Below are 27,447 nucleotides of genomic sequence, written 5' to 3'. Positions count from 1 at the left end.
TGCTTTCCCCCTCCACTTGCTAAGCGGTCTTAGAAAAAAAGGGGGGAAAGCAGGGATCAAAGTGATCCTGCAGCGCTTTGATCCCTGCTTTCCCCCTCCACTTGCTAAGCGGGCTTAGATTTCTTAATTTTGGGTTAGAAAAGGGGGGGGGATCTTATACATGGAAAAATGCAGTGACAGCCCCAGAAGTTCACTTACTCCTGTCATTTCTCCCAGCGCCAAAGTTAATAGAACTGTCCTCTGCAAAGTCACAGTTTGATCCAGGCCCTGAGTTACTCCAAGGAGGCCTGCATGGCCTTGGTCTCCTTTAACAGCCGTCCTTACACAAGACCAAAGGTGGGAACCCCAAGGAGGAATGTTTTTTAAGACTGCAGTATGGACAGGGCTCAAGGCTCGGTGGGGTTGGTTGTTGCTGCTGGCACCACTTCTGCTCTTTTGGCCTTTTCCACCTCCAGCACTGCCATTGGGTGGATGTGGCGCACATCTGGTTGCAGTCTAAGCACCAGGGTGAGAAGCAGTGGACTGAGCCAAGTTCCTCTGCTGAGGTGTTTTATCCCAGACATACTGTACTCTGAATGGGGTCTTCATGACAGATGCAGTCCCAGTCTCCTTCTGTCTCTCAAACATCCTCAGGTCAATTTTCTGTTTTTGCAGGAGTCCTAATTATTTCAGTGAGTTTGGGTACAGTCCTTTGGAGACAGAGTGAGAAGAATCCACCAGATAACAGGAAAAATCGCCTTCACTCTACGGTTGAGCACGATTTCTCTGTCAAATAAGGCGGAAAAGCACAAACTTGCTTTTTTAAAAAGTAAATTAATAGTGCAAACATAAATAACGTAAAAGAGAGACCATCTGAAGAAGTGGCGCGGTGAGGGGGGGGAGAGAAGCCTTAGTAAGATCAAACAGGGGAAGTGGCAAAGCAGCTGGTTATTCAGGGCTGAGCCTGCCAAATCCCATAGGAGGGATCGCGTCCCACCCCCCACCCCCGCCACAGCCCCCACACGCTTCTTCCATGCCCGCACGAAGCCCGCGCGCACTTTTCGGGAGAGGGCGGCTTCAATACGTCTTCAGTGCCACTGCGCCACCTAGAGGAGCTGAACGGGGTCGCGTCCTCCTGTACCTCTCACGAGGGCACGTCCCCCCTCTCAGAACGACTGCGGCTGCCAAGCGGCAAACCCACCCTCGGAAGCAGCCTCCTCAGAAAGGCAAAGCAAAGCCAGCCGCCTTGCTCGCCCGCTCGCCCGCCCGCCTTGACCTTACAGAGTTGGGAAACTCTCGCTGGGGTCGCGCGTACGAAAGAGCGGCGTGAAAGGAGAGCTCGAAGAGCCGCAGCAAGCCGCCAAAGCAGTCCCGTAGAGGGGGGCCACCCCACCGACACAAGCCAGCTGCCCCATCCCCTCTCCTTTGCCCGACGGGACAATTCAGAAGCCGGGATGGCCGGTGAGAGAAGCAGGGGCTGCAGGAGCGCTTTGGGCTCCGCGGCGCTGTGGCTGTGCGCCCTCGCGTGCCTCTCCGCGAGGCTGCCTTCAGCACACGCCGCGCAGCGACAGGAGGACACCCTCTACCTGTGGATTGACGCCCACCAAGCTCGCGTGTTAATAGGTAAGGCGGGCTCCCCTCTCGCGCTGCAGCCTCCTGTCTCCCGCCAGCGGGGTGCGTGCCTGTCTGCTTTAGGAGCGCCCGCGCGGGGGAGGGGGGAGCGCGCAGGATGGAAGAGGCGCACGCGAGGAGGTCTCTACTGCGCGCAGGCGCCGTTCCCGGTCTCTTCTCGGCGGGACAAATCCTTGGGGGACATTGGGTTCCACTTTCCGCTAAGGGAGACGTAGAACTAAGTAGCTGGAGGGAGGGGGTGGGCGCCCCGAAGTAGACCTTGATAGCGCAACATAGGTTGTTGGCTATACTACTTGTATCTCGCTTTTATCCACAGTGAGCTCAGGGAAAGGTGCTTAGCTAGCGGTTCTCCTCCCTGTGAGGTAGACTGAGGGAGGATGACTGCCCCAAAGTCGCCCAGGGAGTCTCATGGTCTCAGGGGAGGCATAAGCCCACCTCCATACTGAATCACGCTGACTTTTTAGTCGTGAAATGTGCTACCACAGTATATAACTATGGCTTTTGACCTGGGCAGCTTTCAAAGGGTTACCAGTAAGGGCAAGTGGATCGTAATTCCAGTGTCAAAGGCAACATACCAGTTTCTGGGTAGCAGAAGCAAGGGTGGCAATTGTGCATCTCTGCATCCTCCCTGTAGGCATCTGATGGCTACTGTGAGAGCTGAAATGTTGGAGCCAGGATACCTGTCCCTTGTGCCCTGCAGGTCAAATATATTTACAGGGGCAATCCTATATTTATCTGCTTGTAAGGAGGGACGGTGGGCATGTCAGGAGCCCACAGGGAATTTCAAAAGTCATCCACCCACCCACCCTTCCACATACACAAGACTGAACTCGTTTTGTCCAAATAAAGTTTCAGAAACAGATCTAAAGGTTGCCAACATAGAAAGACAAGAAGCTGGAGAGATGTTTTCCTCCATGGCCCACCTAATTCTAAGATGGACTAAGGTGGGCCATAGTCCCACATTAGTATGCATAGGCTCGAAGTCCTAAATTTGAATGGACTGTCGCTTGGTTTCATAGAAGGACTTAAAGAAGCGTATAAATTCTGTGGTGCTGATCTTTTTCAAAGCTTGAATAGAAAAAGGGAAGAGAGAAATCTCAGACAGAATTCAGTGTCTGTCCAAAAAAGGGCTTCTGGGGGAGAATTTTTTTAAAAAAAACATTTTGCAGACTGTGAGAGGCTTGCAGAATTGTGTCTACCCTCCTGAACAGAAAGCTGTCCATTGTTTTTTTCATGCAAAGTCAGATGTAAAGAATGTCATGGGTGATTATCATTCCCCCACAACATTTGTCTGTGACAGCCAGTCACTGATTTCTCACCTGGGTGCAGGCAGCTGACTTGCTTTGTGCACAGTTGTTTCACATGGCCATAGACATGTGATTTGCACACATTTCCCTCCACACAGAAGGGCTTTCCATGTAGGAAGCTTGAGCGGCCTCTCTGGGGGAAGCCTGCATGTTTGTCTTTCTGTGAAAGCTCTTGGGGTAAATGTTTGCTTTTCATTCCACGTTTGGATTTAATCTCCCACCTGTTTTGAGTTAATTGGTTTTGTTTTACAGGCTTTGAAGAGGATATTCTGATTGTTTCAGAAGGGAAGATGGCCCCCTTCACTCATGATTTCAGAAAAGCTCAGCAGCGAATGCCAGCTATTCCAGTCAATATTCACTCCATGAATTTCACCTGGCAAGCAACTGGAAAGGTACGTAGAAGTGGGGAGAGAGTGGTCCAGCTTGAAACTGGTGGCCGTCATGCGGGGAGGGGGGGGTGAAAAATATTTTTAACTGGACCAAATGTTAGGTTATGTATATATTTGTGGAAATATTTCAAAGGTGTGCCAGAAGATTGCTATGAAGTGACACCATGAATCATCTGTCATAAGAAATATTAATAAATCCACTCTATGCCAGGCAAAAATATACAGTGTTCCTTCTCTCCCCCTCCCCCGCCTCCCTCTCCCACTTTTCAATGAAACTCTGTTTCTGCACCAGCAAATGATAAATAATCACGTTGAGAAAATACCATCTGCTGTATATAAGAGAGAGCTGAAATCTTACATGGTATATACACATAGATTGTTACTATATTCCTACCTTTTCTCTGGCCTCCTCAAGATCACAGATTTGACTGTTCTCCTCCTCCCCACTTTATCCTCACAAAAAACCCTGTGAGGTAGGCCAGGCTGAGAGAGCCAAGGTTACCTAATGAATGTGTCAATGTGGATTTTAAACTGTATTGCCTAAGCCAGTGGTTCCTACCTTTTCTTTACCACAGATCCCTTTTAAATTTCTTTTGTTGCCACAGACACCAAGACTTAACTCAAAATTTTAAACCCTGACGTGCATCAAATTTTTGGCTCAGCCAAAATGTATTATTACAAAATTCACTGTAATAATATCAAAAAGTCTCATTACCTAACAATAACCAAACAGTTTTGTTAGCATAAATCAAAGAAAAAAACATGATCATGAAGTCCATCCAAACATTCCACTCACTCCGACACTGACAGACTCCAACTCTCTCTTCCCACAGCTTCTGTTTGTCTGGCTCAGTAAAAAAAAAATGTCACTGCCGTCTCTCAACCACTCAGTGTCATTCATTTGTATATTCTCATAATATGCAGAAATATCAAAACCGTTATTTGCTATCAAACAGTTATTTTCATAACCAATTTTTACTTTTGTGTGGTTTCAATGGAGGCAGTAGGTTAGAAAAGCCAAGTTTTACACAAAAAAAGCAAGGGAATTAAGATTCTGTTCTACATTTCCTTTTCTTTCTTGCTTTCATTATTTCATTCTTTCTTTCTTTTTTAACTGAAAAATCTCATGACATTCCTTCAAGCTTTCATGAGGACACTGTGGCTCCCTGGAGGTCCACGGACCACAGCTTAAGAACCTATGGTCTAAGTTCACAGTCCAGTACTCAAACCACTACAGCACACTCTCTGGTAAAATTAATTTAGGAAAGGAAGGATCAGAAGGAAAGTCCCTTTGAAATAATGATATTGAGGGGACAGAATGTTTTAGTGGCGTCCAGCATTTGCCTCCCAGCCTGGGTGATGTTATTTGAGATGAGCCTGAAAGCTAGCCCTAAATGGGGATAAAACCTGCTGTGATGAACAGCAGCTTCTGATTTTTCTGAATAGTAATCATCTGTTGTCAAGTCAATTCTAACTTAGGGCGGTCCTTTTCAAGGTTTTCCAGGTGGAGAATACTCAGAAGTGGTTTACCGTTCCCTTCTTCTGGGGGTGCCCTGGGACTGTGAGGCTTCCCACAAGGCCACACAGGTTGGCCTCTTCTTGGATGCACAGTGGGCGGTTGGACTCCCATACTTCGGCTCTGCAGCCCAATACTTAAACCCCTGAACTATCCAGCCAGCTCTGATTTTTTTCCTAGAAGTCTTTAAAAGTCTAACAGAGTTCTTGGGAAAGTGTTCAAGCATCAGACCTTTTGACCTGACACAATCTCATTTCTCTGTAGAATTTCTTGAGAGTTTGTGAAACAATTCATTAGCATCCTTAATCATGACTAAAATAAGCCCCATTAATTTCAGTGGATATAAAGCATGATTAAAATGTAGCATAAATATATACACGTTTATCCAAAGGTAAGCCCTATTGCGGTCAGAGAGGTTTACTCCCTATTAACATGTGTATAGGGTTATAATAGCATGGATCCAACCCAATCATAACTGGGAACGGATCCCAAAAGACTGTTTCTGTAAGGAACTAAATAAAATTCTTTAATGCAAGTTGCTAACATGATCGTCTGAAGCTTTTATTGTAACTGCCAGTTGTGTTTGTGAAGACATCATTCCTGTCTGTGTATGGAAAATGCAGGAGAAGTTACTTTTTGTACCACAAGTGCCAGAGTCCTCTACTTGATGTAGGCCATCCTGGCTGAGGGATTTTTGAGAGATGTAATTAAAAAAAGTAATGTTTCTAAGTTCTTCTGTATTCTTATGATGAAATCAGCAAGGTGTATCTTGCAGTAGGATTCTGTGTTAGGATTCTAACGCGAAGAATCCTATTGCCAAATAGGATCCAGGAATGGAATAAACATGCACTGTATCTTGCTGGGTCTGTTAAAGAGTAAATTATCCTGTGGTTTTCCCCTCACCTTGCTTTTTATCTGTTTACGTATTTTGAATATTTGTTTCCCCCACTCCCCCCCCCAAACAGTACTGTTATTCATTTTGTCAAAATATTTGAGTCATACATGGTTTGGTTACCATCTGTGGGTCTGTTGTGGTGTCTTCATATGCTCCCTCCCTCTGCCTATTCTTCAGAGGCCGTTGGCTGCCAGGCAAATCCATATTTCCCCACCTGTGGCACACATCTGTTTCTCTGTTTATTTGTGGGGCTGTTTGCTTCTCTAATCGTGCAGCATTGTATAACTTCTTCCATGCTAGGTATCATTAAAAAGGGGATTGAAAATAAAACAGCCAATATTATAATGCCATTGTTCAAAACTATAGTAAAGCCGCACCTGGAGTATTGAATACAGTTCTGGTCACCTCACCTCAAAAAAGGCATAGTGGAACTGGAAAAGGTGCAGAAGAGAGCAACTAAAATGATTACTGGGCTGGGACACTTTCCTTATGAGGAAAGGCTACAGCGTTTGGGGCTCTTTAGTATAGAGCAGGCTTGTCCAACCTGCGGCCCAAGGGCCACATGCAGTCCAGGTCAGCTCGTAATGCGGCCCAGTGCAATTTTTTATTTTTAAAGAAATTCCAAAGTTTCAAGTTACACTGCCAGCGCTTGTGGCCGGAATGTGGCCGGGGCATGTCATAACAGTAGAGGGAGAGAGAGAGAAGGAAGGAAGAAGTGGGAGGGGAGGGGACAGGGGGGCTGCGTGACTGCATTGCGCCATCCCCATCAATAGGTGGACCCCCTCCCGGCCCCATAAAGCCGCCGGAGTCAAGCTGGCAGCCTCTGCTGTCTGAGATCGCAGCTGCCGGTAAGCGCACTTGGAGCGGGGCTATGGAGGATGGCTAAGGCTGCCCCCCCCCCATGTGACGCAAACCAAATGTATGTGCGGCCCAAACCAAATTTTCATCTTCTAATGTGGCCCAGGGAAGGTAAAAGGTTGGACACCCCTGGTCTAGAGAAAAGGTGCCTGACGGGGGACATGATTGAGACATATAAATGATGCAGGGGATGGATAAAGTGGATAGAGGGAAGCTTCCCCCCCCCCACTCAAGCAAAACTGGAACCAGGGGACATCCACTCAAACTGAGTGTTGAGAGAGTGAGAACAGACAAAAGAAAATGTTTCTTGACCCAGAGTGTTGTCAGTCTGTGGAACTCCTTGCCACGCAATGTGGTGATGGCATCTGGGCCTAGATGCCTTTAAAAGGGGAGTGGACAGATTCCTGGAGGAAAAGTCCATCGCAAGTTATAAGCCATGATGGCGATGTATAATCTCCAGGCTTAAAAGAAAGGTACCTCAAAATGCCGGATGCAGGGGAGGGGGATGAGGAGACTGGTATCTAGTTGTCTCCTGTGCTTCCAGAGGAATCTGGTGGGGCCACTGTGAGATACAGGAAGCTGGACTGGATGGGCCCTTGACCTGATCCAGCAGAGCTCTTATGTTTTTGATTGCTTTATGCCATTGTGCAGTTTTCATCAGGGGCCCTTTTGATGCACTACTTTTCTCCCCTTATTACACAAGATGGATAATGAAGCATGGAGTGGCAATTATTAGTATAGGTTTATTTATGATCATAGGAATTTGTGTTAATAGCTGGGAGATCACATATGCAGAATGGTTATTTCTATTATCTCCATCTAGACTTTACAGAATTCTAAGGGCCACAAAAGAGATGCCCATTCCAGAGGAATATTTGTAAAATATGCATAACTCTAGTCCAAGAATGGGCAGGCTGTGGCTGCCCAGATGTTCCTAAAATACAGCTCACTAGCCCTGGCCCCAGCACAGCCACAGCTATTGGAATTGAAGTTCAGCAACATCTGTAAGGGCACAAGTTGACCACCTTTCATTTTGTCTTTGGCGTTTATCAGCCAGTCCTATGCCGAAGGATTTCTTGTTCACATTTCCTTACATTTACACAGGCATTACTTTAGAACGGACTGAGGCAAATAAGATGAGAATTTTGTAACTATGGCTGTCCATTTTTGTCCCAGATCCTCTCCATCTAAGCATAAGGACAGCTAGATAACACCATTCAGAAAGGTGGTGTTACAGAAGTATGGAGCAGGACTTCAAATAGTTTTTGAAAGCAACTGTTGAAGACGTATAGATGAATTTAACTATATAGATTTGGTATCTAGCTCTTTCCCTTTTTTTCATATTTCTTGACTGGAATCCTACTTTTGACACTTACATAATTCAAATTGCCACCACAATATATAAGTACAGATCATATTTCTGCTTGCATGTCTGATTACAACTAGGAAAGTGATCAACATCTAATTAATTATGAGAGTTCACTTACATATTTGTAAATCACCAGTAGGAAATATTTTTATTCCATGTATAGCCATTGTGTGCCTATTTGAACCACACAAAAGATAAGTTACCAAAGCCATCAGTCTATGATTTCTTTGCTAATGTGATGGAAAAGTAACTTTTCTGATACCAGTCCCAGAATCCCCTAGCCTGCATGGACCATGCTGTGGTGTGGGTGGGTGTTTTGCACTTGTAATCCTAAAAAGGACCATTTCAAGGTTCCGTAGACATATTTACTTTTTCATCCACAAAATAGGACATTCACTGTGCTTTCCTGTAACTGAATAGGAGAAATATATTTTTCTGACTTTCAGTGCATTACAGATTATGATGCAGGCACAATTAAAAAGAAGGGAGGGAAGGTAATCCTTATATCAAAAGCAAACCTCGGTACATTTAATATTTAGATTCTTCTCTGCTGTAGTATTTTGCATCTTGGTGTTGTGGACATGCCACTGGAGATCAAAGAACCATGCTGTAGCGATTCCACTTCATTTAGTGAGGGAGGCATGTGCCAGCCATCTGTTGTAGCAGCTGACAGAAAACAGCAGTAAATTTCTCAGACTTTTGCCAAAAAGGCTTTATTGCTCAGCAGAGATGAATTACAAGGTACCTTGTAAGCTACATCTGGATTGCATAATAATTTACACGGTATATACGTAAACTGAAGAATTACTTTCTTTTTTTCTTTCTTTTTTCTTTCTTTTTTCTTTCTTTACAGCAGCACAAATGTTTGGCAAATAAAGTCGTCAGTAGGGTTTATTCTTTCCTTTTGTGAGTTCATCTCCAAAACAAAACTCTGACTAAAAACATTAAAGCAATAAGTTGCTTTTCTTACACAGTACTGGCAACATTGGGTATCTGGAATGTATAGCTATTGGAGTTATGGAATGGCGAGACTGAGCTGTAGTCATGCTTGTAGTAGGTTGCGGCATTGTGGCTACTGTAGACTCCTGTCCCTTACAAAAGTCGGTCATCTAGAAAGATACAGCTCTTATTCCTGCTGAATATTTATCATAATCAGATTGAAGAACACAATTGAATTAACATAGGCAGATCCCAAGGCTTCAGAGACCCTTGGGATACCTTTTGCAGGAAATGCCTTATATTCTTTCTGTTCTTCTCTACCACTGAATTCCTAGTATGGTCAGCTCATGATATTTTTGATCCCTGCAGCATAATGCCACCTCATTCTGCTTGCCCAAAGCCAAAAGCATAGCACTGAGTCAGTAAGGTTGTTTTGACATATGAGGAATAAATCTTGCAAATGCTTCTTCCAGCCCCTGGCTGTAAAAAAAGAACCCCAGTTATAACGATTATCTTCTTACTTCTGTTATACCAATACATTTTTTCAGCAGTCACATGGTATATCCTTTACTCATCCCCTTTTCCTTATTTCCTAAAAAGAGAGAGAAGTACATTAATGCTACACCCTTTCTTTGCAGTTCAAAGCAGAAAATATCCATTTAAAGCTCTCTTTCACCCACAAGGCCGGGTGGGAAGGCTGTCTTCTTCAAACTGTCTCCTTCTGAACAATGTATTCATGTTGTTTTCGCTAGTAGCAACGGCTGCTACTAGCAATTTAGATATATTTCTTTTAAAAAAACAATTTTAAAGAGGGGGCACAAGTGCAGTGGCCATGAAGTGGACACAGTGTCCAGAAACCCTACCCATCACAAAGGAAATAAATTGACAACAATGTTCACACACACTGAAACTATAAGGAATGAAGCAGTACATCGTCAGTACAATTTAAAACAACCCTCCCAGTGAGGGGGAAATAAACTGATTGCCAGGGCAAATGCATCATGTGAATGGAAAATTATGAAACAATCTAAATAATGGCCAAATTGGTATATAGTAAATGGGGTTTTTTTTTTACTCATATGACCGAGCCCTTTGTCACTAACAATCTACTGAGTGAAGTGGCTGTCTTGCTCTGCTCAGTGCTAGTAAGAATAGCCCTAACACATATGCTTCACAAGTGACCTCTTGTGGTGTTACAGCCCAGTATGAAATACTGATAGGCAACTGCTATATCAGTTAGAGATGACTCAAGAGAAAAACAATTTGCTGTAACAAACTGGAGGAATTAATGTGTGTCATGTAAGACCTTAATGCAGTATGACTGAAAGTGATGGGAGCATATGAGGAAGTGGAAGTATTGGGGGAAACATCCCTTTCCAATGCACACGCCCTTGGTGTCATCCCTCGGAGCAGGCCTTCTACTGTCAATGTTCAGCAGCAGCCTAAGATGGCCAATGGTATACCAATAACTACTTCAGAAGCTTAGTGCCAAAAAGATTTCTGTCCTTTCCAGTGCTGTCTTTACCTTTGTTAGCAGCACATAAGACAGACTAGCCCACTGATAAAAATAGTTAGTCTGGAGTAGGTAGTTTGATTTGCAAATCAGTCAGTACTACCAGACATTGCTTTTGTTTAGCAAAACAATGGCAGGTTATACAGGATGGCAGGTGTAAGGATCAGCACATTATAAAGACTGCATTGTCCTTTAAGAGCTTGCTTACATTTTAAGATCCTTGAGATTGGCCCTTCCCACTTCCTCACTGTCATCTGAGGCACATTTAGTGGGAATGTGAGCAAGAATTTTTTCAATGGCTGCTTGCAGGCCCAGAGATTCCCTGCCAAGTTTTTTATTGGTTTTCTTTTATGTTTAGAGCATAATTTTATTTTTTTATTTTGTTAATGTTAGATGCTTTGAGAACTATGTGTAGCAGAAAAGGCAAGACAGAAATTTAATTTTATAGTAAGTTATTTTCTAGGTTGGAGTCCAAGAGTAGTTTATTGTTTTTATGCCAGTATATCATTAAGTCAAAGTGAATCACTCATTCGTCTGAGAGATTTTGGATCATACCTAATACAAAGCATGCAGTTGAGTCTCATTTTCAAATTTTTATGTTCAAATAAGGTTGCTCTGCTTGCTGACTGAATCAGAGTCACCTCATGTAGGTAAGAAAAATTTAAAACTTCCATTCATCTACTTCCCCCTCTAACCCCACAAGCCCAAATCAGGAGCTTTAAAAAAAAGAAAGAAATGAACTCTCTATTGGCATTACACAACAACAGATGACCAACTCACAACAGGTGAGTCTTGTTAAAATAGCTAATCAAATTTAACTATTGATACCTGCAAAGAAATTTATTTCTTTAGCCTGAAAGCTGCAATCCCTCTATAGTTAATAAACACATCAGGGGCAAGTTATGAAAGTTTTAACTATCTGTCCTGGTAATCCAGAACTGAAATGCCTCTGTCAGGGCCCCTGTGTAGAGAAATTGATTGTGTTTTCTTTCTTTTTGGCTGAAGCCGGTGGCTTTTAACTGTGCAGTGGCAACTTCTGAAGCTTTTCAATATGTTTATCTGTTTTTTCACTTGTTTAATGTTAACATTAAAGGTTTTTTTTTAAAAAAAAAAGGTGAAAAAAGAAAAACCCGTTCAATATATTATTCTTTAGATAAACGCTTGGCAGATAACCACCTTGACAGCAGCTTGCAATAGCATTTCATCAACATGTTCATTTTCTCACATTGGCATTTCATTTCATAGCAGGTGCACAAGTGTTAAGGATCACAGAATGGAGAGCAACTGGCATGCAAAGAAGGCTGATAGTTAACACCAAACACTTAACTGCAGAACTACATAGAAGCTACACAGTGTGAATCACATATGATTGATATTACAGTATTCAGTATTCAAATTAATCTTAAACATATTTACTTGGAAGTAAGTCTCTAATGAATATGCTTCCAAAAATGTACAAATGTGTTTTCTCTAAATTCTGAAGATTTGAGATGCCAAGGGTTGATGAGGTGTGGGTGATTAAGAGGTGGTGGTGATGTCACAACATTTCCTCTTTAATAATAATTTTCCTCAAGAAGTACCAGTCTTTGTTTATATATACGTGCTAATTCAGTGGAGTGGAGTGTATGTGTGTTTGACAGACAGACAGACAGAGAGAGAGAGAGAGAGATGGGGAAGAGAGTGAGAGAGGAAACAGGAGTGGGGCAAACTAGATTAACCTAAAAGTAGAGATGGGCACAAACCACAAATCATGGGGGGGGGGGGGACCAAAAACGAACTGGTTTGAGGTTTGTATTTTGAGGTTCCAGGGGGCACTGCGAAAGTGCCCACCCCTTTCCACTGCCCCCCCTCTCCTTCCTCCCTGGTCCTGCTGCCACTGCCACCACCATTGTCAGAGGCAGCAGCCAGCTCTGGGAAGGGGAGCCAGCCCACTGTCTTTGGGCATGGACCTATTTATCAGCTGGGCAGCAGCCGCATGTGCAGAGGCAGGAGGCATGGCTCCTGGAAAGGAAGCTGGCCCTCTGTTTTTGACACTGGCGGCTGTGGTGGAGGTAGCAGTGGCAGCAGCAAGACCAGGTATGGAGGCAATGGGGGCAATAGGAAGGAGGCAGGCAGGCATCTGTTTGGCTGAAACAAAACAAAGCACTGAGGGGGGAAAAAGGTTTGCTGCTTCGTTTTGGTTCAGCAAAACAGGATCCCCAAACTGAGTCACAAACCAAACCACTAACCAGCCTGATTCATCAGTTTTTCTGGTTCATGCTTTGGTTTGTGCCTATTTCAAACTACAAGTTCACAACTAGGAAATGATGAGTTATCATCACTCAAGGTACAAATTTTCCAGTTCTACCATGCTTTCATTGGAGGAAAGCCAGATGTTTTCTACTCTTCAAACCAGTTCTGCTCTTAATTGTGAAGCTGCCATTTAATCCAGACAGATGAGCACAAAAACCTAAGTATATGATAACCTTACTTTGGATCCACAAATGTCTTGCACCCCAATTCCATGACAGAAGAAGGTAATTACATGGATTAACAAAGACAGATAGAAATATTCAACCTATAACTGTAAAAAATGGATTTGTGCTATTATCCAGTGGATTGTGTATTAATTTATTGCACTTTTATATCACTTTTCTTCCAGATGGCAGGACTCAAGGCAGCTCACAAATCATTAAAACAAAAATTAAAATAAGATACATGAATTATTAAAACAAATTTCAACACAAACATTTTTAATCATTAAAAATAAAAAGTATAAAAGCCTTAAAACACAAACACACACAGAAAGTATATAACGCCATCAAGCATATGGCATCAAAGCTATGTTGAAATTGAACATTAAAAGCCCTCCTGAACAAAATGTTTTGAGTTCTCTCCTAAAAGAGAAGGGTGAGGGCACCAGCCTAGCCTCACGGGGGAGGACATTTCAAATAAAACTAATAATAAAACTAATAATAAAACCACTACTGCTACCACCACCACCACCACCACCACCACCACCACCACTACTACTACTACTACTACTACTGCTACTACTAATACTAATACTAATACTAATAATAATAATAATAATAATAATAATAATAATAATAATAATAATAATAATAATAATAATAATAATAATAATAATATTTTCATAACTTGGGGGAAGCCACCATAAAACACCCTGTTTGCATTTCTATAAGATGTACCTGAAAAGATTATGGGACTGAGAAAAGGTCCTCCCTGGAAGATCTTAAGACATGAGGAGGGTTATCAAGACAACCTCGATCCAAGCTATATCTGGCTTTATATCTCATAACAGCACTTTGGATAACCCTTGGAAGCAGACTGGTAGTCAGTGAAACTGCTCTTACAGAGGAGTTACATGCTCCCTGTAACCAGCCCTGTCAGCAGTCTAGCTGCAGCATTTTCCACCAGTTGAAGTTTCCGAACTGTCTTCAGGGGAAGAGCGATATGGAGTGCACTGCAGTAATCCAATCAGGATGCAACTAAGGCATGTGTCACTCCAGCGAAATCAGACATCTCAAGAAATGGGCGCAGCTGGCACAGTAGTTTAAAATGCAAAGGCACTCCTGGCCACAGTTGAGACTAGAGATGGCGGTATTTGTATACAAATATCCCAACACAGCTGGAGTTAATGACCATCAACTCACACGTACACTGGCACTGGCGGCCCCCTCTCTTCCTTCCAATCGCTCCAGAGCGCTGCTCAGCTGGCCACTCAGCAGCCTTGCAGGGAGACTCGTCTTCCCTCCCCCTGCCAGGAGTGGCTAGATGACCTGGAAGAGAATGGCGCTCGGGAACAATTGGAAGGATGAGCGGGGCCAGTGGCGGCAGCAGACATGGGAATGGATGGTCCCGCCCCATGGGCGGGACCCTCATTAACTCCAGCTGCACAGGGATATTTGAATACGAATACCCTCCTCTCTAGTTGAGACCTAAGGTTTCAGACCCAAAGATGAATCAAGAAATACTCCTAAATTGTGAACCTATTTCTAAAGGGGAAGTTAACACCATCCAGCACAGATTGAATCCCTGTTTCCTGACCAGCCTTTTGATTTGTAAGGTCAGAGCATCTTAAATTTGAATTCTCCCTATAGAACTTCATAGACCTCTAGGGAAAAATCTGAAGCCTGTGTTCATCACAACTGGCATTTATCCCAGTTAAGGGTTAATTCCAGAATGAAAAGAGATAATCATTTCCAATCATATCAAAAGTCATATGGGTATCATGGTATAATTCTTTTCATTGTTGTAATGATTCTGCTTGTTCAATTTTACAGGCTTTATTTATCTATATTGCTTCTGTGTTTCATAAGCAGAAAAATACCATCCCAAATATTGAAAATATTCAAAAGCTATGTGGTAGGCACAAATACTTAAACAGAACTTGTGAAAAACTGCAGAGGTGATGGTCATCCAAAATTCTTACAGTTAGGAGAAGTTGCAAACAAAAATACATTCAAAAACCAAACTTAAGTTGTAAGTAGAATTTAGATAATTATTCAAGAGCATTTTTTTAAAAGTAAAAAAGAACAATGAGAATGTTTCAATTGCATTCTAAAAATATGAGAGTTTGTAGCCTAAAAAGGCACATTGAAAAGCATGGAATACATCTCTAAAAATATCAAAGTTCTTAAAATTAAAAATTTATGAAAATAAAATATATTACTTAGCCTTTTAGCATATCTAGACACATGGAAATTATTCTCCGTACTCACCCAGCCAAACTAGTTTGAATCTATGGTGGAAAATCAACGTTGTCCTCATCTGCTGCCTCTGTTGCTGCTACACAAATGTTGGCACCTGGTGTGTGTGGTGTAGTGTGGTGTGAGGCATTGTGTTGATGAGCTGAATGAATGTGTGTGTCTTGGCTTCTTATATTTATAATTATTCCAGTTGTTTACTTTTCCCTTCAGACAGTAAACAATGTGTTTTCCAGGACTTGCAAATTATCCTTGGTCTGATACACTGGGAAAAATTTGCAATAGGATTCTCTATTGTTATTGCACATACTGTACCTCCAAGAGCTTGTGGCTCAGAATCTGACAAGCTGTCATTGTGATGATAAAGTGAAGTAATAAAGGACTATCATAAAAGATCTGGAACACCAGAGTACTGTAGCTACAAAGAGTGCAAATTATAGGACCTGCAAACACCATCTCCAATCATTTTAACACATTACAACAGAATTATGTTCTGCTCATCTCAATATGCTTTTAGTTCTCTCCCATGGCTTGACTGTCAGCAATTAATTCCTTTTGCTAGGTGATGGTTATGTATAGTGGCCTTGCTCAGCTGGAGAGCAGGCTATTTGTTTTCAAACACATTTTAGTAAACTCATTGCAAGCCTCATTTTTAAAACACTATACTTTTCAAGAGTACTTCTTCTACATTCCCCTAATTATTTTAACACTCTATATACATAAACTTTCACATCTGACCAGGAACACCTTGATCTTCTCTCGATTAGGTTTCAGTATGTTTGCCTTCATCTACTTCATCCCTGACAACTGACACAGATTTAGAAAAGGAACAGCTTCTTTATAGTTAGATGGGAAAGAAAGATAGAGTTGGGTGTCATCAGGGTGGCACAAAATTTCAGAAGACCTCTTCTACTGGTATCATGTAAATATTAAATAGCATAGAGGATAAAACAGAACCCTGTGAGATACCACAGGCCAGAACTCAAGGCATCTAAGAGGAGTCCTCCAGCACTTCCTTCTGAGTTTGCTCCTCCAGGAAGGATCAGAACCACTGAAAACCAGTCCCTCCAAGTCCATCCCAGAGAGATGGTTGAGAAGGATACCATGGTTGGTGGTATTGAAAACTGCTGCGCTGTCCAGCAGAACATATTCCCTCTGTCAGATTCCCAGCATGGCACATCCATTGAGACAACCAGTGCCATCTCCACCCATAAACAGGCTTGAAGCTGGAATGAAATAAATCCAGATAATTTGTTTCATCCAAGAACCTTTGGAACTGAGAAGCCACTTCTGCTCTTAATAATTTGCCCAAGAATGGAACACTGGAGACTGACTGATAATTAGTTAATCTAATGGGGTTTGAGGAGGTCTTTTCAGCAGAGGTTTTACAATTCCCTCCTTTAAATGGCAGCATACTTTCTCTCAAGGAGATGTTTATTACACCTCTTACCCAACTGGCCAGTCTTCCTTAGGCTGCTTTTATAAGTCAGGAAGGGCAAGGATCCAACATACATGTAGTGGCTTTCATATCTCAAAGGATGGCTGTCCACATCCTCAGGCTGCCCAGATTGAGAAGTATCCACTATAATGTCACAAAACGAAGCCAGCGTTGCATTGGCAAGACTTGTATAAACTACAGCATCCAAGTTAGAATGAATCCAAGTAACTTTGTCTGCAAAATGCTATTGAAGAGATTTCCTTCATTGCAGATTGAGGTGAGCTTTGTTGACGGGCCCAGGGACCAATTTTCTGTCCTATACGCTCCAGAGGCCACTCAGACCCCGAAGATGCCTACAACTCCCAAAAAATGAAATGGGTTTTTGGGGGCATATGTGGTACAGTGGAAGCTATAACCCATTTAAAAGGTAAATTGCCATTCCTGAAGGCTTCCTGGAGGTGTAATTCACATGCTAGTAAAAGAGGGGGCTGGACTGGGCACTGGGATACATGTGACCCTCAAGGCTGAACTTTGTCTGCCACTGTTGTAGAGGAAAACAAAATCGATTTTTCTGACATAAGTTTGTTTGAAATGTCCTCTGCTCCTGTACAGGCCCTTCGCCTATGGACCACCAGTTTAAAGGAAAATAGCTTCTCCCCCCCCCCTTCCTTTGCATACGGAGAGATTCCAGAGTGTAGTGTTGGGTCAATGTTTACTTTCTGCTAAGGTCTCTCCTGTAAGATCCTGTTAGGCTGCTACTCAAAATTCTTCCACACACATGTGGGGCCACGAAGGGAAACTGAGACTTCTGGGCCGCAGTGACTTTAGCATCTCGTTACATTCAGCTTATTTTCCTTTTCACCCTGCTGAATTTAATTAGTATACTTCTTTTATTTTCAAGAGCTTGGCAGAGAAAGAGATCTGGATGAAAGAGAACAGACTGGGGCTTTACTTTGAAATTTTCAAGGCAATGTTTATTGATAGAGAAAGCTTGACATAAATGGACTGAAGTGGTGTGTGTTCACCACTAAAACTTGCACGGATTGTTCAGCCTTTGCTTAATGGATTAGTAGTCTAGGGTTCCTCTTGGATATATAATAGGAGTATCATAAACCTTGAGAAGATCCAGAAAGAAGAGAAGCAATGATGCTGGTCTTCCTAGTATTTAACTTTTGTGTTTTCTTAAATAAAATGACATGATCTTTCTCTTCTAATTAAAGTTTGCTTTTACATCTGCTGTAATGGGCTGTAGGTGCACTATTTGTGCGGAAAGTATAGTTAGTACTTGCAGTAGCAAAGGCTACTGTAAATTCAGGCTTGTTCGAAAACACCATCCAATATCCAATGCAGTTGCTGTGAACTGAGCAGGTCAATTGATCACTCCAGCAACTGTGAATTAGTTCCTTGACTCAGAGGCAGTGGGCACCAAATTAATAGGTATCAGGATGGTCACAATCTGGATGTGCTAAATGCTGGGACCTTAATGGGAGCCTTCCCCTGCTCCTGGCCCTCTGCTTCTATAGTCAAAATCCCTCAACTAATCTCAGCTAACATTATTGGTACAACTTGGACCAACCAGTCTTGCAGGGAGTCCAGATACTGCTTTGAATGTTACATGAAGATGTCTTCATGTCTTCGGGATGCATGGGTAGACAGAAAGCAGTGTTCCTTCTCCTGAATAAAATCAGAGGATAGACTTGACACTCCCAGCTTCTCAATAATTAAATCACTGCCTGTTACCCGAGTCAACCATGTCAAGCAGAATACTATAAGATTGTAAACAGAGGCCTGTGTAAGAGTGCTGAAGCAGGTGCACAATTATAAACAGAAATATAATAGATGGTGTTATAAGACAATATTGAGCTCAATGGACAAAATGACTAAGCTAGTATAAAGCAACATTTTGGATAAGAAAGTTCTTAGCATTCGTCTTTAAAAATACCACATTCCTCCCCACATTTTCTTTCAAGGCAATATAGAAGAAGTAGAAAAAATTTAAAAAGAGTGGCTCATCCGAGAGATGACAAATTAAGAGTGGAATCTAACAGGTCATTGTCAGGAATGCAGAACAAAGGAAGGGAATGGCAGGGAGACAGGGACTCAACATTGCAAAGTAGAAAACAAACAACACCTGGAAATGGTAAGACATGGTGGTGAGTTTATTTGTACACCACATTTTCCACAATGAATTGTGCGCAGAGCCTTTCACATCTGCATGCATGTGTGTGCGCGCGCACACACACACACTCCAATTATTTGTTTGTTTGTTTGTTTGTTTGTTTGTTTGTTTATTTATTTAATATCCCGCCTATCTAGTCACTTAAGACCACTCTAGGCGGCTTATTACATCTATAACACATCATAACATTGACTCACCATAACATATGTAATCCATGTTGATAACATTACAATTCATGTAAAATATTTCAAAATTTTGAATGAACATGATGCATGCACACAATTCACGCAGAAATTACACTAGATATAAGTACTTCACTGAAAGATAGGTTCAAAATATTATTTTAAAGCTGTATACAAACCAGAACTCTGCATAGTGACAATAGAGACAAATCCACAATGATGTGCTTGAAGTCTGTTGATGTATAAAACATATGGTTTTGTTGTTCTTTCAGTTTTTGCTTCTGTGATGTGATGACACTCAGGCTATCTTTTCAAATTTCCTTCCCCTGCTCGTGGCTCAGTTGGAAAAAGCTACAAATCACTGCCCAGCAATCCCAGAAATGTATCTCCTGATTTATCATAGTCATACTCATAGATTGTGGTCATAGAGCCTGATTTCTTGTATGTTTACAGAATGTAATCCACCTGGACTAAAATATAGATTGAAAGCTGTGTTCTCTTATTTTGAATTCCCAGTCCGAGTTAGCAGTAGATAAGAACAAGTGTCCAATCTTCCTAATGGAACAGAAGATAAATGTCATTGCATAAAGTGTCTAGCCTTTATGGCTGCAAAAATAAAAGGTTCTACCTGGTTTTTTGCGTTCAGATATCTACAGATAACAGTGATAATGAATCTTTAATAAATTCACTGGGTAGAACTTTCGTTAAACTTCCCCTGTAACTGACATGTTTTGTTTTGTTTTTTGAAGTCTCCATAATAACACCCTTAACATGGAACTTTATATGGTTCTGGTTTTCTTCCTTAGCTTTCTTCATTTCAGTCTGTATTGCTACATATAGAAACTATGGCATAGTTCAAATCCTACTGACATTTTCTTGCATGTGCAAGGCCACCTATGGAAGTAGGTATGCCTGGTCTCATGACCAATGGCAGAAGGGGTGAGACAAGAAATGGGGTAGGCAGGCAAGGAAACAGCTACTGCTGCTTTTACAATTGCCTTTATGCAAACTCACAGTAAGCAGCAGGTTTCTCGCCATAGGCTTTTTTCTTTGTTTTTTGGCTATTTTGTAGTTGAGGCCCATTGTAAGAACGACTGTGAGAAATACATTTACTTTCTGGCAATATGTAAGCTGAGGTCCATGTGGTGTATTCTCGAAGGCTTTCACGGCCGGGATCTGATGGTTGTTGTGGGTTTTTCGGGCTCTGTGGCCGTGTTCTGAAGGTTGTTCTTCCTGACATTTCACCCGTCTCTGTGGCCAGCATCTTCAGAGGACAGAGTTCCTACTCCAGTCCTATGAAGATGCCGGCGACAGAGACAGGCGAAATGTCAGGAAGAACAACTTTCAGAACACGGCCAAAGAGCCCAAAAAACCCACAACAACCTCCAGGTGGTGTCTTGTTTCAGAACTGAGGCATTGACATTTCAGCATCAAAAGAACTATCCTGAGATGGTTTTTCTCAGTTAAGCAACCCATCCCTTATCTTCCCCCCAAAATCTTGGGTTGCAAGTCCCACCATCCTGATTCAGTAGGGCCAATTGCTTCATGACTAGGGGCCGTGAACATTATTCTGCAATACACATGGAGGAGATTAGGTTGAGGAAGGCTGTTTTGAGAGAACTAAGCTTATGGGAGGTACCCTTTCCTTGGACCATCTTGGGAATCAGCAGCCAAGGCACCCCTCACAAAGATTATTATCCTGTTCCATAGCTCATCTGGTGCAGCAGGAGTGACATCAGCAGCAGCGGCCACAACAGATTGCTTCTGCTTTGATTTTGGGTTGCACATTACTTCACCTCACTGCACAGAAGTCAAATACAACCCAGAACTGAAGCAAGAATACTTTATTGCCAATCTGCTGCTTCTAGTCACATCACTTTCACTATGCCAGTAGAGTTCTAGAACAGGATATTAGCTGAAGATATTTAGGCATTAATAGGAAAAAGATGAGTAAGGAAGCTTGTTTCTTTTGTCACCTGTTTTCAAAAATGTTTCAGTTCTAATATCCTTCAGAGAAATTTCCTACGTTCTGGAGTTCTGCCTTCACCTTCCTGTGTTCCTTTCTTTACACCAGCCCTGGAAGTGTTGCCAGGAGCACAAGCCTCAGAACCAAATGGTTGCCCTTTTAACTGAGAGCCAACCTCTTCTAGACTGATCAGACTAGAAGACCTCTTGACTACCTGCAACATCTTTCTGCCTCCAGGGAAAACTAGACTGCTGCAGCAAAATTATGGTTTATCTGTGCCTGACTTAAGCCCTGCCACTGTATAAACTTAATCTCATTTTAGTCTTCCACAGGCCATTGTCCTAGGTTCTGGTGTTGCCATAAAAGATAGCATACCCCTCATTATCACAAATAGAATGTGTGGAATTGATCTGTATAGCTTTAGGCTTACATGGTTTTAAAAGAGGGTTAGACAAATTCATGAAGGTCTGAAAATTGCTGTTAACCACAGTGTATAAAGGGAATTGTGAATTTCTTCTTTTAAAAAGTGGCAGCAGGTGGCCTGTACTGGGAAAGATCACCCCAAAGTTTCAACAGGCGCCATTGCTGCCCCATTCTATCCATGAGCCCCACATGTTCTGAAAATCATCTGTTTGTACCTCTTAAGGAGGGGGTACAAAGAGAAAGGATTGTTGTGATACACTACATATGGACATTTCATTTCAGGAGCATTTGTCTGCCATTGTTGCAAACACTTCTAAATTGACCTAGCAGTGCTTTCTAGCTATTCTTATGTATGTTTTATTTGCCACAGATCTTATGAAGGATGCTGGCTGAAATCCTGTTGTGGTGATATGCAAATGGCATCATGTTTGGAAGGAAATAGCAATAGGTTCCATACTGAGTTGCATGACTTGGCATGCCACAGATAATGGCTACAAAGCTTTCTTAACTTACAGCAGTTTATGAGTAAAAGTTACACTGTTTGCCTTTCTACCTACTTGGTTTGGTAAACATCTTTCCCCCCACCATTGGTTTTGGTTTTGTATGTCTCCATTAGATGACAGCTGGGTTTTTAATGAGCATCACCCCATGTCTGGCTTTCAGCGATTAGAATTTTAAAAGTGCAATGGATACAGTGGGCAGCGAGAGAAGCACATAGCTGTTCAAGTAGTTTAGAAGCAATTTTCTGGTGCCTAGGAAAATCAGAGGCACATTCTATTTTGCCATGGAAGAAGCCCCCATTAAAGAGCCTAATGAGTGTTGACTACCCCTCCCATGAAGCCTTGTTTTTCCCAGGGAGCCTTGCAGTTCCCAGGGAATACTAGAGCAGTTTCCTTGTTTTTCAAAGAAGCAGCAGGCAGATGCAAGAACAAATGGAGGTGTATAAAGCTCCTCTGTAGGCATCTGTGTTTTGACTCCCTCTCCAAGAATTCTGCCTGGGGATCCTGGGAAATTCTAAGTCAGTGGTTCTTAACCTTTTTGAAAGAAACGCCCCCTTGAGCCATTGAGGAAGTTATCATCGCCCCCCTCCCCGCGGTGATGATATCTTATTTATTTATTTATTTATTTATTTATTTATTTATTTATTTATTTATTTATTTATTTATTTATTTATTTATTTATTTATTTATTTATTTATTTATTTATTTATTTATTTAAGACACTTAAATCCAATGACCCCTGAAAACAAAATTAAATTCCAAGAAAATGAAATGCCCCCCAAAAAGTAACATTTAATGATTTAGTTGCAAGTGAATTTTAAGACGCAAAAAGAAATATAAAAAGGGCATAAAAACAAATGCAGGAACTAAAAATTTCAAGACAAAAAGTCTGAAACTAAATTAAAATTGGAGGAAAATATATATTCATGCACACTGTGAAAAGGCTGCAGCCATCTTCACAGGTTTGGCTTGCTCCAGCGCCCCCCTACCGCCCCCTTCTGATCCAACGCCCCCACACTGCCCCTTTTCGTTCTACTGCCCCCCTGAAAAATGAAATCGCCCCCTGGGGGGCATTATCGCCCACGTTAAGAACCACTGTTCTAAGTGATCGTCCAAAAAATCCAAAAGTCTCATTCCCTAGTTATTATGTGCGGTCAAGTCGCGTCTGACATATGGCAACCCTAATAGAATTTTCAAGATGTATGGGATATTTAAGAAGTAGTTATATCACTGCCGTCCTCCAGTGAATTTTTATGGTTGAGCAAGAATTTGAGCCGAAGTCTCCTGAGTCCCAGTCCAACACTATCCATTAGAACACACTGGTTGTGAGGGAGGGGATAACAAGGACCCCAGTATGCCATAGTGATGAGCTCTGGGGACCCCATGGCAGCCATGGCTTGCCAATATGTCTTCTTTAAAGTCTCTGAAAATTCTTGATATTGTGCAATAATTTTGATTTAGTGCAACAGCTCCTTAATTTTTTTCTCACCAGCAGACAGTAACACACAGTTTCCAGACTGCTTGGCATTTTTCAAAAGTTAATTTTTGGCACAAAAATAAGTAGTCTTTCTTTTAACTACACATTCATTCCCCCAACGTCTGGGGCTTTCACCCTGAGAAACAATTTTTTTCCATCTTTGAGCACATTTGCTGAAACATGACTGGTTGCTACATTTGCCTTTAAAGTTTATCCAGTGAGGAAAGGCTTTATTAAGGAAAAGTAATATTTAAAACCTCCTTCACAGAATCATGATTGGTTGTTGTGGGTTTTTCGGGCTAATAATTATGATTATTAGGCGACAGCTGTAACTATCAGGTAATGTTTAGTTGTGCAAAATGTTATTGCAAATTGGCTTTCGTGCATTGATTTTTAAAGCTTACAAAGTCAGAGGTTTGTTACCGGAGCAATGATGATGATGATCACAATGATATATCATCAAGTCAGTTCTGACTTACGGCAACCCTCTTGAGGTTTTCTGAGTATAAAGTACTCAAAAGTAATTTTCAATTCCCTTCTGGTGTTGCTGTGGAACCATGTAGCTAGCCCGAGACCATAAAGGTGGCAAGGCACATAAAGTTATCAGCAACACACATTCTGGATGACCTCAGCTGGCCTCTCTCCAGGATGCAAAACAGGCATTTCAGTGTCAAGCTCCTGGCTCTGCAGTAAAGTGCTACAATCCACTGAGCTATACCAGGATTCTTACTACTGAGTAAAGGAAAAGGTTCCCCTTGACAAATTGTCCAGTCAGGTCCAACTCTAGGGGGTGGTGCTCATCCTCGTTTCCAAGCCATAGAGCCAGCATTTTCCATAGACAGTTTCCGTGGTCGTATGGCCAGCGCGACTTAGACACAGAGCACTGTTACCTTCCCACCATGGTGGTACCTATTTACCTACTCACATCTTTACATGCTTTCAATCTGCTAGGTTGGCAGGAGCTGGGACACGTGGATTCGAACTGCTGATATTCTGACCTTGCAGCCCAGAGGCTTTGCAGTGCCTGTTAGTAATTCAGGACATCAGATTCTTTTCAGAAGGAAGTCCATGCAGACATGTGAACCAAGAGTAACTACTACTTCAGCTGATTGTGTGGATCATATAGCCATTCTAGCACATCCTTGCTGACCCTCATCAATATATTGGAGAAAAGATCAAGCCTGCTGTGCACATGTGGTTTTCCTGTGTGATTTAGGGCAGAAATAGAGGCCTTCTTCATAATTAGATGATAAAATCAAATCTTCCAGAGAACTGATGCTGTGTACCCTCTGTGATTATGCAGTCATACCTGCAAACAAATCCTGGGTTTAGCTCCCAAGGACCAAGCACAAAACAAAAGCGAGCTAATTTACCATTTGCAGAACTGAAAACCGTAGTGTTGGAGTAAATAAGTTAATTTAACCTCTTAAGGGAATTCCTCTTCTAATTACTGCTAACTGCATTGCCTGTATTCACTTAAGGGCTAAAGTGGAAGTTACACATAGCTCATCCTGAGAGCTGAAAGCATTTTAGATTGCAGAGTATGTTTGAATAAATGGTTCCCAGAGGAATCCTTTGTTTTGGTCCTAAAGACCAATCGCTTGCTAAAGCAAGCTAATTTGAAAACCCTAGGAAGTGAGAGAAATTCCTGCTGTGAAGCTCACACACAATTATCACTTAATGATTTTCCCCTTCTGTTTCAGCTCTCAGGCTACTGATTATACAGGTTTCTAAATCATGTGATGCATTGAAGATGTAGGGCCAAGGCCAGCAAACTCAGCCCCACCTCTCCCTCCAATAACTGTACTGGAACTGTTTGCTTCCATTGTATTGTATCTCTCTCATTTCATATAGCTCTGCTGTTGGTAGAGGAGAACATTTTTGCAACATAGGGCACAAGGCACTTCTCTAGAGTGGAAAGTGGACATTTCTGCGACAGCAGCTCCAAACCCCTAGAACTAGCATGGCCACTATGGGACTGTGAGATTCTATGAATTGTAACCTGAAAAAGGCCTAGATAGGGAAAGGAAACATAAGGACAGTCAGAGATTTCCTATTCACCCTAATGGCCCCATGCTATCTTTTATATCCCATCTGTGCCTGTAAATAAGGGAGGACAAAAAAGGGAGCTGTTTTTATCCAGGTGAGCTTTTAGCAACCAACTGGCTGCCAGGGAATGGCACTATGTGTTTTTAAATGGCCTTTTAGTTCAATTGATTAATCTTATGATTTATTCAAATGTGCTTTTATTATTATAGTTTCTTGTGTTTTTTTTTTAATCTGTATCTGCTTTTAATCTTGTGACCTGCCTTGAGCCCCACTTCTGAGGGAAAGTTGAGATACAAGTCAAGAAGTAAATGCTGGTCAGTAGGCATCCTCCATTTACAGTCATACACAGTATACACAGTGCGTCACAAACATGAAGCTGTTGTTGCCACCAATCCCACCCCTGCTGTTCTCCTTGAACCAACGGGACACATCCTTTTTCAAAAGAAACACACACGTCTGTTGCTTTAGCCATACACAATTGAATTAACAAAAGTCAGATTGCGTTGATTTCACTAATTAGACCAAAGTATCTCTGACAGCAAAATAAACTCCACAAAGTATGGGTGACAGATTGATGTCTCCCTTTTGTTTCTTAAGCATTTATTGTTTCAATCTTTACAGAAAATTAGTTCACTCAGAAAAATATTATCTTAATGACAGATGATGGTTAAACTTTAGATTTCAACAAGTGTACATGTCTAAAAGATGCCACATAAGCCTGCTTTCATGGCCTTAACTAGTCAATGACTGGCAGTAGCTACTAAAGTTTCATAGCTCCATAGAGAGTTTCCTTTTGGAGAAGAGAGATTTATTATACAGGAGTACAAAATAAAACCAGTAGAGAAAGTCACGGAATGAATAAAGTTCCAATTACAAAACCTTTGCTTCTAACTACACTTTTTGCGTGCATAAGTTATTGATTATACTTTCATGAGATCATAATCAAAAGGTTGTTCTTTGGTAATGATGTGTTAGAGGAGTTTTATCCCAAACTTCAAAGCTGTCTTCTGAACCTTAAGTACAAAGGTTCACCAGTTTTGAAGCATGGCCAAAAATGAGCTTGTGTGTTCTATTCATGCTTCCTATAATTCAAAGAGGTCGATTATCCTAGCCATAGGCTGTGAACTCTTCTCTCTGATCACGTCAGGTAAGCTTCTGTCATCAACAGATGAAATCTTTAAGTCTGTGCCCTTAATTATCGGTTATGTCACTTGGAAACATGTTTTACAAATGATTCTAAACATCTTTTCTATTTGCTCCAATGTCCATTTTCTTTAATCTTCCAAATGTGTGTGGGGAGGGGAATCATTCCTTTTTTTTTCTGGAAAAAGAAAAAGGATAAATAAATCAAACCAACCAGCATTTTGGATTCTTTAATGTAAAACCTTTTAATAGTAACAATGCCAGCTAATTAACTTAGATGTACAGTACAGTATTGCCTTATCATTTGGCTGTGATGTCCAAATGCTCATATTCTTTCAGTATAAAATTGCAGTTTCCCATAGAAATTGTCCCCCAAATCTGTGAGTCTATATGTCCACCTTTTCCTTCTGAACCACTTTCTTGACGTTAATAGGCAGAAACATAGCTGGAAGTGCCTGCAGTCCCAAAGACCCATCAGTAATAAGGGGGAATGGTGCTTTTCTCAGTGAGGTAAGAATGCTGCCTCTTCTCCCCCTGGATTCAGAGACACTTGGTGAGGCTTGTGCTAGTTTTTCCAGTGAGTTATGTCTAGCCTGACAAATTCTATAGCTTGCCTGTATTTGAGACTCAATTAATGCACAAATAGCTAGACGTGCAAAATCTTTGTTTTCTCTTGTCATATGTTGCCACTTTTGTTGGAGTAGAAAGGAGAGGGTAAGGAAAGGAGGTGGAACAAAGAGAATGAGAAGGAAAAGGAGGGTTCAGATAAGGATCTGAGTATGGGGAGAAGGACTCATGTTATAATTTCAGTAATATAGAAATTATAATTTCGGGGTGCAGTCAGAGGGGCATTTGGTCCTGTGCCATTGGTCCTGTGACCACATGATGTACATGCCTTAGCAGATCAGCCATGATCTGTCCCTTTTTTGGGCCCTTATCAGCTGCTACATTTTTTGGTGTTTTTTGCACAGGTTAGGTCACTTC

General features: G+C 41.8%; 1 protein-coding gene and 1 long non-coding RNA gene across 2 annotated transcripts in view; one reads left to right on the top strand and one right to left on the bottom strand.

Annotated features, from left to right (window-relative positions):
• The first annotated feature begins 1,013 nt into the window (after positions 1-1,013).
• WIF1 (Wnt inhibitory factor 1) overlaps positions 1,014-27,447 on the top strand; it is a 51,585-nt gene continuing 25,151 nt past the window's right edge. Inside the window, exons 1-2 of the mRNA XM_020785991.3 lie at positions 1,014-1,602; positions 3,171-3,310. Coding sequence (XP_020641650.3) covers positions 1,434-1,602; positions 3,171-3,310 — 309 coding nt within the window. The 5' untranslated portion in view covers positions 1,014-1,433. The remainder of the gene's footprint in view (positions 1,603-3,170; positions 3,311-27,447) is intronic.
• Positions 25,904-27,447, bottom strand: part of LOC110075089 (uncharacterized) — a 50,845-nt gene continuing 49,301 nt past the window's right edge. The window contains exon 3 of the long non-coding RNA XR_002299909.3: positions 25,904-26,641. This is a non-coding gene — a long non-coding RNA (uncharacterized LOC110075089). The remainder of the gene's footprint in view (positions 26,642-27,447) is intronic.

The sequence above is a fragment of the Pogona vitticeps genome, chromosome 5 (assembly GCF_051106095.1).
Source record: "Pogona vitticeps strain Pit_001003342236 chromosome 5, PviZW2.1, whole genome shotgun sequence".
Lineage (NCBI taxonomy): Eukaryota > Metazoa > Chordata > Lepidosauria > Squamata > Agamidae > Pogona > Pogona vitticeps.
Note: the sequence above shows the minus strand (reverse complement) of the source record. Positions and strands in the feature narration are given on the sequence as shown.